The sequence below is a fragment of the Rhea americana genome, unplaced genomic scaffold (assembly GCF_003343005.1).
Source record: "Rhea americana isolate MKP2758 unplaced genomic scaffold, rheAme1 scaffold_93, whole genome shotgun sequence".
Taxonomy (NCBI): domain Eukaryota; kingdom Metazoa; phylum Chordata; class Aves; order Rheiformes; family Rheidae; genus Rhea; species Rhea americana.
In genome coordinates, this window is record NW_028187122.1 from 2390820 (window position 1) to 2405053 (window position 14234).

Here is a 14234-nt window from a genome sequence, read left to right on the forward strand (position 1 = left end):
AAGAAGAAGAAGAAGAAAAAAAAAGCTTGGAAATGCATGAAGCGTTGCTTTTGTGTTGCATGATAACTGTGAAATGAATTCATTCCCTAATACTGGTTATCTGCTCTCTGGGTCCTACAGTAAGAAATCCTGTAGACGGCTTACAATGCTTGCCTCTTACATCTTGAACCTCCTGTTGATGAAGAACAGAGTGAAATACTATTTAGGTTATTTCAGTTGAAAAACCTTTGTTATCAGGCCTAGTCAAACAGCAAGTTTGTGCCTGGACTAACCCAGAGGCATTTCTTTCACWGCCCCTCCAACCAGTATGTTCCAAACAGTTTGGGCGAAGTTCTCCTCAAGGAGCTATTGTGACCCAGCAGGGCAAACCCAGCAATTGGGGTTATTTTTGGCAGGTTGTGCTGATTATAGTTAGTAAAGTGTTCAAAGCTAACACAGGAGAAAGGCTAGCTGGGAAGCTTATTCTGGGCTTGAAAGCCAGTGCAGTGAAATATCAGTGGGCAAAAAGACTCAGCAAAAAACAGTAGGAAAAAGGAGGGATTAAAACATACCTGAGCAGCCTCAGGAGTGGAATGAGTGGCACTGGGAATGCCATCTTCTGCCCCAGGGATACTCCTTTCCCACCTCCCACCCCCCACCCTCCAGCTCTGCTGGAGAACATGGACTGCAGCACCCAATCCCTGTGCTCCACACAGGTATGTAAGGGTCCCCAGGTCTCTCTGCAGACATGAAGCACAGCCCAAGCTCTGCTTAGCTGGCATTCAGCTCACATGATGGGATGGCTGGAGAGCAGAGTCCCCTCTGAGTGTGCTGCCAGCCAGGAACCATACCCATCACCTCCTAGCTCTTCTCTCCTGCTCTGCACACTCGCATACCAAGAACAGCTGGTCAGCAGATCACAGCTCACGATGGCCAGCTGCCCATGGAAGATGGAGGTCACAGGGAGGGTGAGCAGCCATGTGCTGCACAGTAAGTGCGTGAGGCACAAGTGCAGAGATAGGGAGCTTAGGATAGGAGGCAGACAAGCTGGGTCTCCCATGTTCAGTGTAAGCATGGTACCCAGGAAGAGCAGTGTAAGTGTATCGTGGGTGCAGATGTGTACAGGGTTCACTCAGAACAAGGAGCCAGCCTACGGTCACTTTGTATTGATGGCCCTCAGATTTTGTCTGAAGTGACCCTTATTCCTGCTCCAGAYTGATCAGCCTTTTATGACTTACATGGAATCACTAACGCTAAATTACAACTGTAAGACAGTAAACACCAGGTGTTTGAAAACCCTGATGCCTCAGCACGCCTTGTTAGCCTACAGGATCAGAACACATATCCCTTTCAATGTCTACTGGGTCAGTTAGACTGTGCGACCAGAGACAGAGACAGCTATGGCTATTCTCCATGTGGGTAGCCTCGGACAACTCATCCAAAAATAGASGCATGACTAAACATGAGCAAAATTCTCCTCTTCGAAGAGACAGAGGGCTACCAAATCTTTACCCTACTTTTAACTTTGGCTTTACTTCAGGGCTATTTTGGCCTCTTTGGGTTCTGTTTCCTCAGTTGTAAAACAGAATGACAGGCTTTAGCCAACATACTTATAAAGAAGACTGCAAGAATGAAGCAGCCCCTGCCCAGACACTGTTGAAAATACAAAGCATGGGAGAAGTGTTCAGATACATCTGGGAAACTAGAAGTGGATAAAACAGACTATCCCAAATGTGCCTTTTACCAGCCCCCTCCATGCCCTGGTCTCCATGTGGAGGAAATCAAGGGGTACAGATTGGACAGGAATCAACAGGCTGTGCTCTACTTATCATTGTCAGCCTACTGAGAAACACTCAGACTTTTTGCTGCACTCCTTGCATCTCTTAGAGAATTTAAATACGCAGTGCCATTATAGTGTGGCCACTTCAAGGTTCACAGTCACCTCCATATTACAGTGACTGGGCTAAATCCATCCCTGGTGAAACAAAACTGAAATCAACRCTCCAGATTTGCACTGAGGTTTAAAGATGTTCTGTCTCCTTCACCCCCACCTCTGTTGTGACTGAACTTTCTCCCTGCTTCGARAGGTTTGTCTTCATAATAACTCTTTGGAGGGAGGGTACTGTTGTTATCCTCAGCAAACACAGGGAAAAAATGGAGGCCAAGACAGGCTAAGAGATCTGCCAAAGGTCACACCAAATGTGTCTGTGGAAGAACAGGAAATTCAACCTGGGTTCTCCCAGCTCAGAAGCTAGTGCCTCCTACCATTCTTTCTCCCTGGAGACTTTTGTGGTGTTGCACGGGAAGGGCAGAGTAGGCCCCGTTTCTTCTGTTGCTTTTTTTTATGAGTGCGATGACGTGGTCTAAATTAAAAGAAAAATACAAAGAGACTGCCATAAATTATCCATATACAAAGGTCTTATTCACATTTATTCTATGGTCCTTTCAAACCTCTCTAGCAGGGCACTAATAAAGATAACATCCCCATTCAGCCACCCCCTGCCTCAGAGGGACACTGAGCAAATKAAAGTGTCCTGGTGACTGTCCACTTGCACATTCTGAGTCAGAACAACTCTTTTTCCCCAAATACTTAGGCTTCCCAAATGCCTGCCAAAATCTGCAAGCCAGGAGCCTCACCACCTATGTGGTGTCCATTGAGGTAAAACAAAAACAGAGGGGAGCTGGACTTCTGGCTTCCCACCCACCATTCCCTCTGATATCAACAAGAGCCTACAATTATTCTATCAGATGTGGGCATTTGGAGCCTTAAAATGAGGCCATGAAGATGCTGCCCACATTGTGCCCCACSATGCAAGGCACTCATGCTTGCTGGAGTACTGGCTGACTGTTTTTTAGTGTTTTGTAATTCAACTCTTATTCACAAATCAGGTCAGTAACTACACAAGTGCTGCCACTCCTGGATTTACAGGCACTACAGACGAAGGCAGCAGCAAACCTTGGCTGCAGCCAGCCACTGGAAGTTGGGAGTTTCCTTTCCTCTGTCCCAGAGGGCTCAGGGAAAAGCTTTTTCCTGTTTGACTGTGTTATCTTCTCCAGATCCATCAACTCTCTTGTCTGTGCCAGAAGTAACAACTGAGCTTAATGGATTCCAACATCTTGGGCTGAGGGGAAGTTTAGAGTTGTGACTATGTTAATGTGACAATGGACAAGCAAGAATCATTCTCTGATCTCTGTTTACTTTTGTCTCTGTTAACTCCACAGGGGTCCAATTTTGCAAATCCTTGTGTGAAGGGAGAAGGGAAAGGCAGTCAAGGCTGGACTTTAAATGATGATTGGGATTGCTTGAAAGTGGTAAAGGATTTGTTAGCAATTTCAAGAAAGGGTTGATTTGCCCCTCGTCTATAAAATGGATGAGTGTTGAATGATGTTGGCCACAGCAGTTGCACAATGATTTTTAAAGCCAGTTAAGGAATTTGGATTCCTGACAGCCTGAATGTATTTTACTGATGTCTTGCAAGTGTGCATATTACATGGAAATGTGATGAATATAAAGCAATAATAAATGCAGAATTAGTGAGTAAAATAATTCCTAGTAAAATCATCTTCGGTTTCATGGTCGGCTGTATTGGACTACTACATTCTATGAACTTTTCCTGTCCATAGCTGCAGATTATAACACAAAAGATACCCTCTCATTCAAACATTGATATAAATTAGGATATCTTGACACTGGGTTTTACTTAAGCAATTACAAGAGCCCTTTCTACAAAACGTATTAATTTTATTCCAGAAAAATAAATTCCCATGTACAATTGGGTTTTCATAACATGAAACAATTAGCCATTTTATTGCTAGTGCATATAGGGTAATGTCACATTTCATACAATTTCAATACAAGTGAAAAAATATAATATATGGCTGATTGAAATTGATAGCTACATTAACATTTATAGATCTATATAGATTTATTTTACAAGCTGTTAGTAGTTTAGAGGGATATCGGTATTCTAAACTACCAACATTCATATGGCTCCAATTCAAATATATGAATTGTTTGATGCACTATAAATATATTCCAAAGTACATTTCATTGAAGAAGTCAAAGCTGTGCACTAAARTATATGAAAAACATGCCTTGTCCAAATGCTATAGACAGAGCCCTGACTGTCTATGACACATGAAAATGCCACTGGTGCTAGCATTACTGGTTGGAAAAATGAGAATAATGCCATGATTACAGGATTAGATGATGGAAATGTATGCTTTTTGTCTTCTTATTTAATAGAGTTTGGGCCAAATTCTCTTCTGTTACCCAGTACAAACCTGGATGAAACCCACTGCATTAACAGAATGGCTTCTGAGTTATAGTTAGGTAAACAAAAGCCGGAATCTGGCTGGAGATCAGGTGCAGGCTCACTCTTTTCAATAGAGCTGGCCCCACATCTTCACCAGAGAAAATGAGAGCAGAATGTGTCCTGGCTGGGTTGATCCCCTAAGTTAGGCAGACAGGATCTGAACACATAATCACATTTACCCAACCCTGCAGATTTCTTAAGCACCTCCTAAGTTTTGAGTCTGATTATCACCACCTATAGTTCACTGGGGCTGATGGTGAGCAGAAACTTAGGCATGGGCTTGGCAATTTTCCCAGGCTGGGAAACAAAGWATCCCAAAGCCCTAGGATCATCAGCATGGACCACATCCTGCTCTTAGGTTCAATTGTGCCTAAATCCAAAATCATCCTGGCCACATTGAGCTGATCATCTCTGTAGAAAATTGGCCCAAAGGACAACAGGGCTGAATGCTGGCAGCAAGGAAGGCACTGAGCATCAGATGTGATGGGAAGAGCTGGCAGGGTTGGAATCGAAGTCAGCTTGTTAGGTGGTTTCCTTCCCTCTCCCTCCTCATTTGTAGCCCCAGCATAGTCCCAAAAGGGGCACAGGGAGGGATCTCTTYGCCCCAGTAGCATTTCTCCCCTTGCTTATTGTAAAACCAGAGGGAGAAAAAGACTCTTTTTTTCCCTGTACCCCTCTGCCCACAGTGGAAGGCATTCAGCTACCTGCACTGCTTCACATCTGACCTAAGGCCATACTCTTCCCTGCATTTCTCCAAGAAATTCCTCATTGCTCCTGCAAGTGATTCCAACCCTGCCTTTACTCCACAAACAGAGGCAGCAGGGGTAAGGTTCAGCATGGTTACTGAGGGATGGGAATGTGGTGGCAAAGGCAGGAGGGATTCTGAGTGCACAGGTGGGCTTTCTGGTTAAAATGCCACTGCTGGATCAACCCAAGATGAGAGTCCTGGGCAGTCAACGAATGGCTTTGCCCCAGTACTTGTCTCATCTTYCAGCCAAGAAGGCTAGAGCCCTCCCCACCAGCTCAGCACATAAGATCAGCACATGCTGATCTTTGCTAACAATAAAATTCAACTGAGAGAGGCTGGGTCCATCTCAGGACAGCCATGAATAGCTGCTAAGAGAGAGAAAAATATATGAAAAAAGCCTCTCTATTTGCCCAACCRGTTTTCCTCTAGCCTTGTGGGAGAGCCTGATTCATGGCAGTGCATCTTGCTTTGGCAGATATTAATAGCACTCCACACTAGTCAGCAGAGAAACAATTTTTTACTGTTAAGACCCACTAGGCCTTCACTACCTGTGCAAACAGACTCCCAGTGTAACATGGAGAAGGGGCTCCAAAGAAACTGGAACAATATAAATTTTGAAGTAATTGTGGTTTAGCTTGGGGAAAAGGGAGCATAACGGAAGCATTTTCCTTGGGAGAACAGCTCTTTTAAGAAGAGGATGAGTTGGGGACCCCATAACAGATTCATTAGGACAGCTTTTGCCTCAAATCCTGGCAAAACTCTTAAACATTGAGGATATAGTAGAAGCTGATATTTTAATACAGACTAGGTCAACTCCAAGCCCATCTTCAAATCAATATCTGATTCCATGAGTATTTGTCCACATGGTTAAAGCCAGCCCTTAATGTTCTACCCTTTAATAATTCAGGATGTGTTAGCTGTTAAGTCCATTTGTCTCTTTCCTTACTTGTTTAAAGCTTTCTCCAGATATTCCTGGATCCACTTTAACTTGGGATCAATGCACACTTGCTTGCTGTTGTTCTTGAGCCTTGCACTGCCAAAGGAGAAGAGTTAGAGTAAGTCGAGTGTGCAACACTCCTCACCCAACAACCCCGAGCTTTACTTGGCACACATGTTTGCTAGGTGCAATTCTATTACGGACAACGGTGCTGTGTCTGATTTCCCTGGATGCTGGTGCTGCTCTCAGATAAACCACGAAGATGCTGAGATATCCTTCCTGTCCTCAAGAGACCTAACACTAATCTTCCCAGATTTGAAAGACTGATGCAGTTTGTCCCCTCTGATGCTCTCTGATGCCGAGGGTCTGTGCTGGGATGCTTGGGGTGAAGAGACAAAGAACTTGAATCTGAGTTTTCCAGCTTACACCTACTAGTTCTGTAGATTGCAGGCAGGAAGAGAGTTGGAAGTACCATAGTGCCAGAGGCAAGTTTTCCCTCTTATTTACAATCAGTCCTGTAAACAAAAGCAGAAACCTCTTGTGAGGTTTCTCCTTTTTCCTGAATGTTCAAGCTGTACTTTCCAAACCAAAAATTTTAGCTAATTTGAATATGTTGCAAAGAAAATATCCAGACATCTATCTGAAGCAAAATCCCTCTGACAGCCCAAGGTTTGGGTCATCTACATGTCTCGGACAGAAGCAGAACAAATAGCTCTTTGCTGATGTCTGTGGTCTCACCCTTCAGGGATCTCAGGACTTCTTAAAAGTGCTGTGATTTCTCACTTCTCCCTAAGCACACTGCCTCTTCCCTGGATGCTTAAAAACTTCCCCTTAAGTAGCCTGCCATGCAAAAGTACCAAGAACAGCAATTTCATGGAAATGTCCTTAGGAGTAAGTTCAGCACTCGCTTAAGTACTTTGTTGGATGCGAGCCATATGTTCCTATTTTACAAAAAGAAATCTGAAGAGTACAAAAATATGGAGTAACAGGTCAAAAAGGCTCCTTGGTCAGAAGTTATGCAACAGTATAGTTGTAATATAAACACGATGATGATCCAGACCTCCAAGCCCTATGCCAGTAAAGTAATGAATGAGTCTAAGTCATATTTCCCTGACAGCAGTGCCAATCTAGAGTATTTCCAGTGAAGTGATGCCAACAAAAAGTGAGAATGCATTTGCTGATGTTAGCAATACCTGAGAACTATTAAGCTGGCCATACAGAGTACAGAACTGAAAGCACTTGTAAGCACCCTCCAGCCACCTGCAGTGGAACTCTTCTCACCTAACATTAAGATGCAGATTTTGTAGATATTTATTTCTGAGCCAGTCAACCCATGCTCCTTTTACAGTCACTAGAGAGAACTAGACATTTGTAAGGAGTGTTCATGTCTGCTTTAGAATGCAATTAACTGCATGCTAAAAATGCCTATTTCCCTGCATTGAAACCAGGAAATTTAGGATGGGCTTGGTAGAAGCAGACATCCGCAAAGGAGATTTCTGGATTCGGAGAGATGACTCCCCATAGATTTGACAACGAAGGTCTGTTCTTAGGCTTTTTGTTCAGGTAAAATTCCCCTCAACTATAAAGGGAAATATTCTTGAGCAAAAACTGCAAGATCTTTCCTTGAATCTGTATGGTTTCAGTGAGATTCTCTGTTCCTGAAAATGGTGAATACTTCCAGTAGCTTTTAAGTTACTCTCGCCTTCAGTATATAATGCATACCCATTGAATTCAGAGTGTGGCTAAAACCACCAAGATGAGACACTCGTATGTTAGTTTTGAGTTCATTTCAACTTCTGTTTTTATAAAGACCTACTTCCAACTTGTGACATCTCACAGGCATCTGGAGATAAGTTTTTGTTTTAGATACCTGTCTTTTTTAAATAACAAAATAATGGTGAACTATAGGTCCATATGTTCTGGGTATCATTAAATCACATTGCAGGAATATTTGGATCAGGAATGGGTGAGAACATGGGTTGTTTCTGTTTCTGTATTTCATGATCTTATCCATCCCTAATGACCGTAATCCCACATTAATCAAGAGAAAAATGCACACTGTATCCCATCTTAAATGCCTGACATTTTCTTGAAAATACTCCAGATAATTCCAAATCTACAAAGCCTTAGCACTGGGACTCTTATGACATCCGTTGACAGTCCCAGAAGAGCACAAATCCATACACTCTTTGCCTTTTGGATGCTTGCCTCCAGAACATGTAGGTAGAGACCAGAGCTAATCACAGCTGGTTTTGCCATTTTTGCTAAAAGAAATTATTTCTCAGCTGGAGCTTACATTGTTTCTCACCATCCTCCACCAAATTCGAAGGCAGAGGTGCTCATGAGAATACGTGTGTGATCTATCCACAGTGGTTTAAAAAAGAATCCATATAAATAAACACTTGTTCATGAATGGATATGTGCACACCAATAACTACACATTCCTGAGAAATCTCATGAAACCACATCAGCTTTCCAAATGCAGAAATGTTTTGGATGACAAAGGATAGATTTTTACAGCATTTATATTGGAACTGGACGATCTCAACAAATACAAGACAGAATTAGTGATGGGAGCACTGCACAGACACCCAGTGTAGTCACTAAGATCCCCTCATGGAGGTCAACAGGAGTTGATAGTACTGCAGCTTCCCCATAGTGAAAAGATGAATACTATTTTTTTTTCCTCTGAAGATTTTGAATTTTATGAGAAAGGAGGTCACCCACATACAAATGAATCAAAAAGGTTTCCCTAAACCACACAAAAAAAACAACCTAACAACTCAATTCTTCCTGAAAATCAGTGAGCAAAACAGCACATAGGTCACATAATCACAGAGGCAAAATACAGCTAGGAAACACCTAGCTGGGCTCCTTTGTGTGGGGTAAAGCAGAGTCTAGCTGCATCTGGCTCATGAAGTGGAAATCACGGCACGGGACAGAGACCTAGCTGTAGCAGTGAGAAGAGATAACCCATGAAGCAGCAACCAGCTCCGCGATGCTAACATTCGCACCCAGCTGAAAAGATTTAAGAGACTTACACAATCTGAAGGGAGCAGTTGGGTGTGGAGAGGATTTTGAGGTGCTTAATGTTGGCTCTTGCCACGTTGCTCTCATAGAATCGACAGGGACATCGGTAAGTCAGGCTGACGGGTTTCTCTGTGGGACACAGTGAGAGAAAGGACACATTACTCCATCTTACTCCCTGTGAGCAGCACCAATACACAGACCAGGCTAACAGAAACTCTTCTCTAGTCCCCCAGATATGCAGGTGAAAAAAGCAATAGAAAAGTTGTTGCTTTGGAACAGCATTTGTCCACAGCTCACAGAAGGATCCTCTTGCCCCAGTGCCCAACCTTTTAATCCTGGTGCGTGGGATTTTGGAAGACAAAAGAAAGGAGAGAGAAACAGGAGACAAGAAAAGAAGAAGAGATTATAGTAAGGAGTCACTCCATTGTACAGGGATGCTCCTGGTAATTAGACAAGATAAAGGCCAAAAGAGGGGCCACTTGTCCTCAGTGTTGTTCTTGCCAAATGATTTTGACCCGAGGCCAAATTAGAAGGTAGCCAGAAGAAAGCAATGAATTCCAAAGAGTATAGATCAAAACAGCTCGGCTCAGGTGCAGGCTTTTCACCGGGGACTTACTGGCTACAGAAAAGCCCCGAGTCTTTCAGGCTTTCCCAGGGCCCAGCAGCTGACCTTTCCCACTATAGCCAACCTTTTACATCAGTGGAGCTATTCGCACAAGGAGGTGTAACTCAGCGATGCAAGATCACAGTGGTTTTAAAGAAGAGATTTGGAGTCTTTTGAACTCTCAGTCTATGGCAAAGTAACAGCAATTCAAGGAGACAGTTATCAGGCAGTATGCTCTCCACAAACTAATCAGGGACCACCAGACTGGATGAAAATCTTATCACTAGCATCATTGGGGAGTGGATTAAATTTAGCTCCCTAGGTTAAAAAGCAGCAACGTATCTACATGCAGCACTGAGAAAAGGAGCCTGGCTCTCGTCACAGCATCTGATGCAGTCCTTCCTCTGCCTGATTCCTCCATGTAAGGACTGAATTACCAATAACCAACGTACATAAAACGAATCCTTACTCTATGGAGAAGCTTCAAAGCTCCATGCACACTGGAACACAGAGAAGCCATGTCTCGAAGTCTAGAAAGAGCTGCCTAAGATTTCAAACCATTTCCCATTGGAGCAGCTTTCAGCCTCTGAGGGCAATTAAATTCATAGAAAGGGACCTAAAGGGACCTAACCCAAGAGGTCTGATTCATGCTGTAGATGATCAGATCCATATCTGACAGGGCTTTGGATACAGTACGGCAATCTGCAGCCATGCTTACATAGCTGCACGTGAGCGTTTACAGTATCCAGACCCAACTCCCTTAAAGGCAGAGGAAGCAATACAGAGCAGGGGAGGGCTTGGAATCCTCAAGCTGCTGTCTAGGAAGGTGAGAAAAAAAAACAGCTTTTCAAAGTGCAGTTGATCTGCATATATTACACTTTTACCAATGCCTCTCTCTAGCAAACACAACCACAGGCAACACAATGAAGTTACCCTCTCCTCAGGAGGGAAAATCTTTTTTTCCCCTGAGCACCTCATATTACAAGCAATGAGCCAGAGTCTGATCCTACTGGCAAATATGCAAATGCAGAGGAATTTATTAATGTGAGCAGAGTTTCTCCAGATTCACACCAAGGCTCAGAATCTGAACAATAAATTAACAGCTTCGGAGGGCATTTTCCCTCAGCTTTCATGGCAATTGGTCACTCTAAATAGTGATTTCATCTATATGTTAAGAAAAAGGGAGAAGCTCAAATCTGATACAGGATAGGGGGAGGGAGGACTGCAAGGCTGCCACATCATTCATTGTGAGCCATGCAAACTTGCACCATACTGGTTAATGCTAATGTGGCAGTAGCTACTAGACTAATAACTAGTAATACTAGACACTAGTGCAAATCTGTGCCTGATAACTACGGATCAGTGGGTTTATATAGGAAAAGGAGGCTAAAATTGAACACAACTGTTAAACAACTCCTAGCACAGCTGCAGAGGAAGTGCCTCTGCACACTTGTACTAATAAAGTAAGTTTAAGCAAACCTCACCCTAAACAATGTGCAAGGGATGAACTGTTTAGATCTGTGATCTTAGAATGCAATCCTGTCTGAGATTGAGAAAGGCAGTTTTGATCCCATACCACTTGAAATCAGGAGCAAGGAGAGTTTCTGCAAGTCCCAAGATTGTTTCCCATTCAGCAAAGCACACCCAGCACTGAAAGGAAGAGAGGATGTCCCAGCATTTGGCATCCCTCTGTCACCCCCATATGAGGTGTGGTGACAACTTCTCTCCTGGCGCAAGAATCCCTTTGGTGTTTCTGTGCTTCGTGGTTGGTGATCAGGAGCAGAGCACCAGGAAGTAGGCATCATGTGCATCAGATCGGCTATCAATGAGCATCATTAATAGGGCACTAGCACCTCCTGCTACTGCTCCTCTAGTGCTCTCCTCTGAGAGCTTAGCTGGGGCTTGCTCCGCTCTCAGTGAGCTGTTGACAGGGAGATTAAGTGCACATGGGATTCCCCACCACAAGCACCCCTACTATTCTCAAGTAGCGGAATATTTGGGAAGGGGGCATTGCTGGTCTCATCTGAAGGCTGATAAATGTGTCTTCCTAATCTCATTTCGAAACTTGGAACAAGTTGTTCCATGCATAGTAGAGCTGATTAAGCCAGTTCTTCTATGGGCTTGCATTGCAAAAGTGAGTACTCTATGGCTTCTCCGATGTCCGATAAACACCGAGCACCYGCCGAGGACATTCCCTCCACAGGACACATTAGTATTCTCTGTTACTTGTACTGCTACATGAAAACTGCTATTTTCATGAAGCTGATGGTACATAAAGTCTTTGAGACCTTTTTCTGTCTGACACACTTGGTTAAAACAGGCGACTCTCAGAAGATTCTGATATCAATGTCATTTCTTCAGCCTCACTTCCTTAGACAAAAAGAAAAAGAAACACTTCTTTCAGTCCTGGCTAGAAGAGTTTGACTGTTTTCATATTCAAAGTTGAGTTTTGCTGCTCTGAACACCCATTTCTGCCGGGTAATGCTCACTAGAGACAATGCACTCACAAAAATCTCCATTGCAGGGTCCATAGGTGATACTCAGCTTATCAAGGGTGTACAGTGCCTGTTTCACCCTGCAGGGAATTGTCTTGCCTCAACACATCAGTTGTCAGCTCTAAAGTTACTGTATGAAGTTACTACCTGCGTGGGCTGGGAAGCTCTGGACATTTGAACAGAGAGGGAAGCTATGTCCAGACAAGCAGGCTGAGCATGAACAAGAGGTGCATTTGTCATTATCTGAAGAGGGTGCTGAGTGCTCACAGTTTGGTAACTTAGGACAGAACAGCAGAACAGCTCCAATTCGCTAGTGAGTACAGCTGTGATGGGCAGATACAGCTTTACCAGGATAGCTAAGAAGAACTCGCAGCTCTCCTGCCCTACAGGACAGGTAGCCCAGCAACTGCTTATCTGGAGCAGGGCTGTGAACACTACATGACATGCAAAGAAGCGACAAAAAGGCCTCTTACCAATGCAAGCCTGTGGGGTCTCCCTCCATACACTAGTTTATCTCCAACCATTTTAAACCATTCACTTACTGAAGAAGGCAGGCCCTGTCTCACTTACCCTGCCATAAAAATACCCCCTGTCGCTTGCAGCCCACTAAGTAGTCCTGTTCAGGCAGCTCTGCCAGCCCCTCAGCCCCTCACTGAGCACTGCCAGAGGGGGCAAGCAGAAGTGAGGTTCCTGCTGATCACAGGGCGCAGAGGAGTCACTGACACCCCCCCCCAGCAGCCCCCTGCGCTGCATTACCATCAAGCCCAGGGGTCTGCATCCCTGCTCCGGGCTTCAGCCCTCCTTAGGGCTGGCAGCACTTCGCMTGCTTGCTCCAGCCCCAGATTTGCCCTGCTGCTGACACTGTGCACAGGACTTGCAGGGTGCCCAGGCCATGCTGAGGAGCCCCAGCAGCGGACGGGTGTGCAGAGCCATGGGGTGAGGTGCTCGTGCAGCCTGGCTGCCACGTGGAGGGGAAGGAGATCCTGGGGAGGAGAGGAAGGGCTCCCGAAACAGAGGGAGCGAGGGGGGTCTGGCTTTGCAGAATAGTGTGTGGGATCCCTTCCCCCTCACCCCCCTACCCTCCGCTTGGGGAGCCCCTACAGCCAAATCGACTTGCACACTGCAGGGCACCAGCAGGCGCCGGGGCCGGCAGGCAGCTCTCCGCTCCTCACTCTGTGCGCCCCTGCCCTCGGCCGCTGGCCCGCAGGAGCCAAACGCCCGCTCCAGCGTTTTGAATGTCAGCAGGCGAGGCGGGGGAGCCCATGCTCCTCGCAGGAGAGGTGCTGCTGAGAGCTGCCTCGGGTGCCCCCGGGGACTGCATTGCCACCCTCAGCCCCCTGCACAGGCAGTGATCATGGGAGCCAGCGGCTGCCGCAGCCTGGGCTGCAGGGGCTTTTCGGGCTCCCTCTGCTCTCTGCTAAGGCAAACGCAGCCCATGGTGCAGCCACGGGGAGCTGTGCAAGCCAGATCTGCTCCAACACTGTTGGCTGTCAGGAGCGGCTCTGTGCGTGCGCTCCCTCCGGAGCGCTCTGCATCCTGCTCTCACCTATTCCTCCTTACAAGGGAACTGGGAATTCTCTCCCTCAGCTGTAAGCTGCGCCCCAGAGCCTTAATTCTGTGGGTCTCTGGGAGCTGCTCAGCCTCAACCAGCGTGAGTGTTGGGGCCAAACCTCAGCGGACCAGATTTGGTTGTCTGCTTCTCTTTCGGGGTTGGTGCGTATTCAGTGCTGGCTTTTTGTTCCTTTTCCCTGGAAAGAGGTTACTTCTGAGACAGTATTGTGGAAAAGAATCGGTGAAATTATCAAGGGCAATTATCTCTCAATCTAGACAAAGGGGGCACTGGGAGCGGGATCCTTCCCCTCCCCGGGTGGGGAACACCCAAGTTTCGGTCACCAGAATGGCAGAATAAAACGGGAGCGGAGGTCTGAAAGGGCGCTCGTTACCCTGCACAAAGCTTTCGATGAGCGGACAAAAGGTGGCAAATCCCCGCCAGGCGAAGCCACCTTGCAGGTGAGCGGCCGGGCCGGCTCCCCGAGAAGAGCAGCCGGGAGATGCCCAGCCGCAGCGCCGGCCGGGCCACGCGTGGGGAGCGCGGCTGCCCCGCGCCGCCTCCGGCCCCTCGCCC

The 14234-nt window shown here is 45.9% G+C and overlaps 1 protein-coding gene across 1 annotated transcript in view; it reads right to left on the bottom strand.

The window, feature by feature from the left end:
- Positions 1-6: 6 nt before the first annotated feature.
- CXCL12 (C-X-C motif chemokine ligand 12) overlaps positions 7-14234 on the bottom strand; it is a 15255-nt gene continuing 1027 nt past the window's right edge. Inside the window, exons 2-5 of the mRNA XM_085324818.1 lie at positions 9022-9139; positions 5990-6076; positions 2245-2342; positions 7-172 (exon numbers count right to left, since the gene is read on the bottom strand). Of these exons, the coding sequence (XP_085180944.1) occupies positions 141-172; positions 2245-2342; positions 5990-6076; positions 9022-9139 (335 nt within the window). The 3' untranslated portion in view covers positions 7-140. The remainder of the gene's footprint in view (positions 173-2244; positions 2343-5989; positions 6077-9021; positions 9140-14234) is intronic.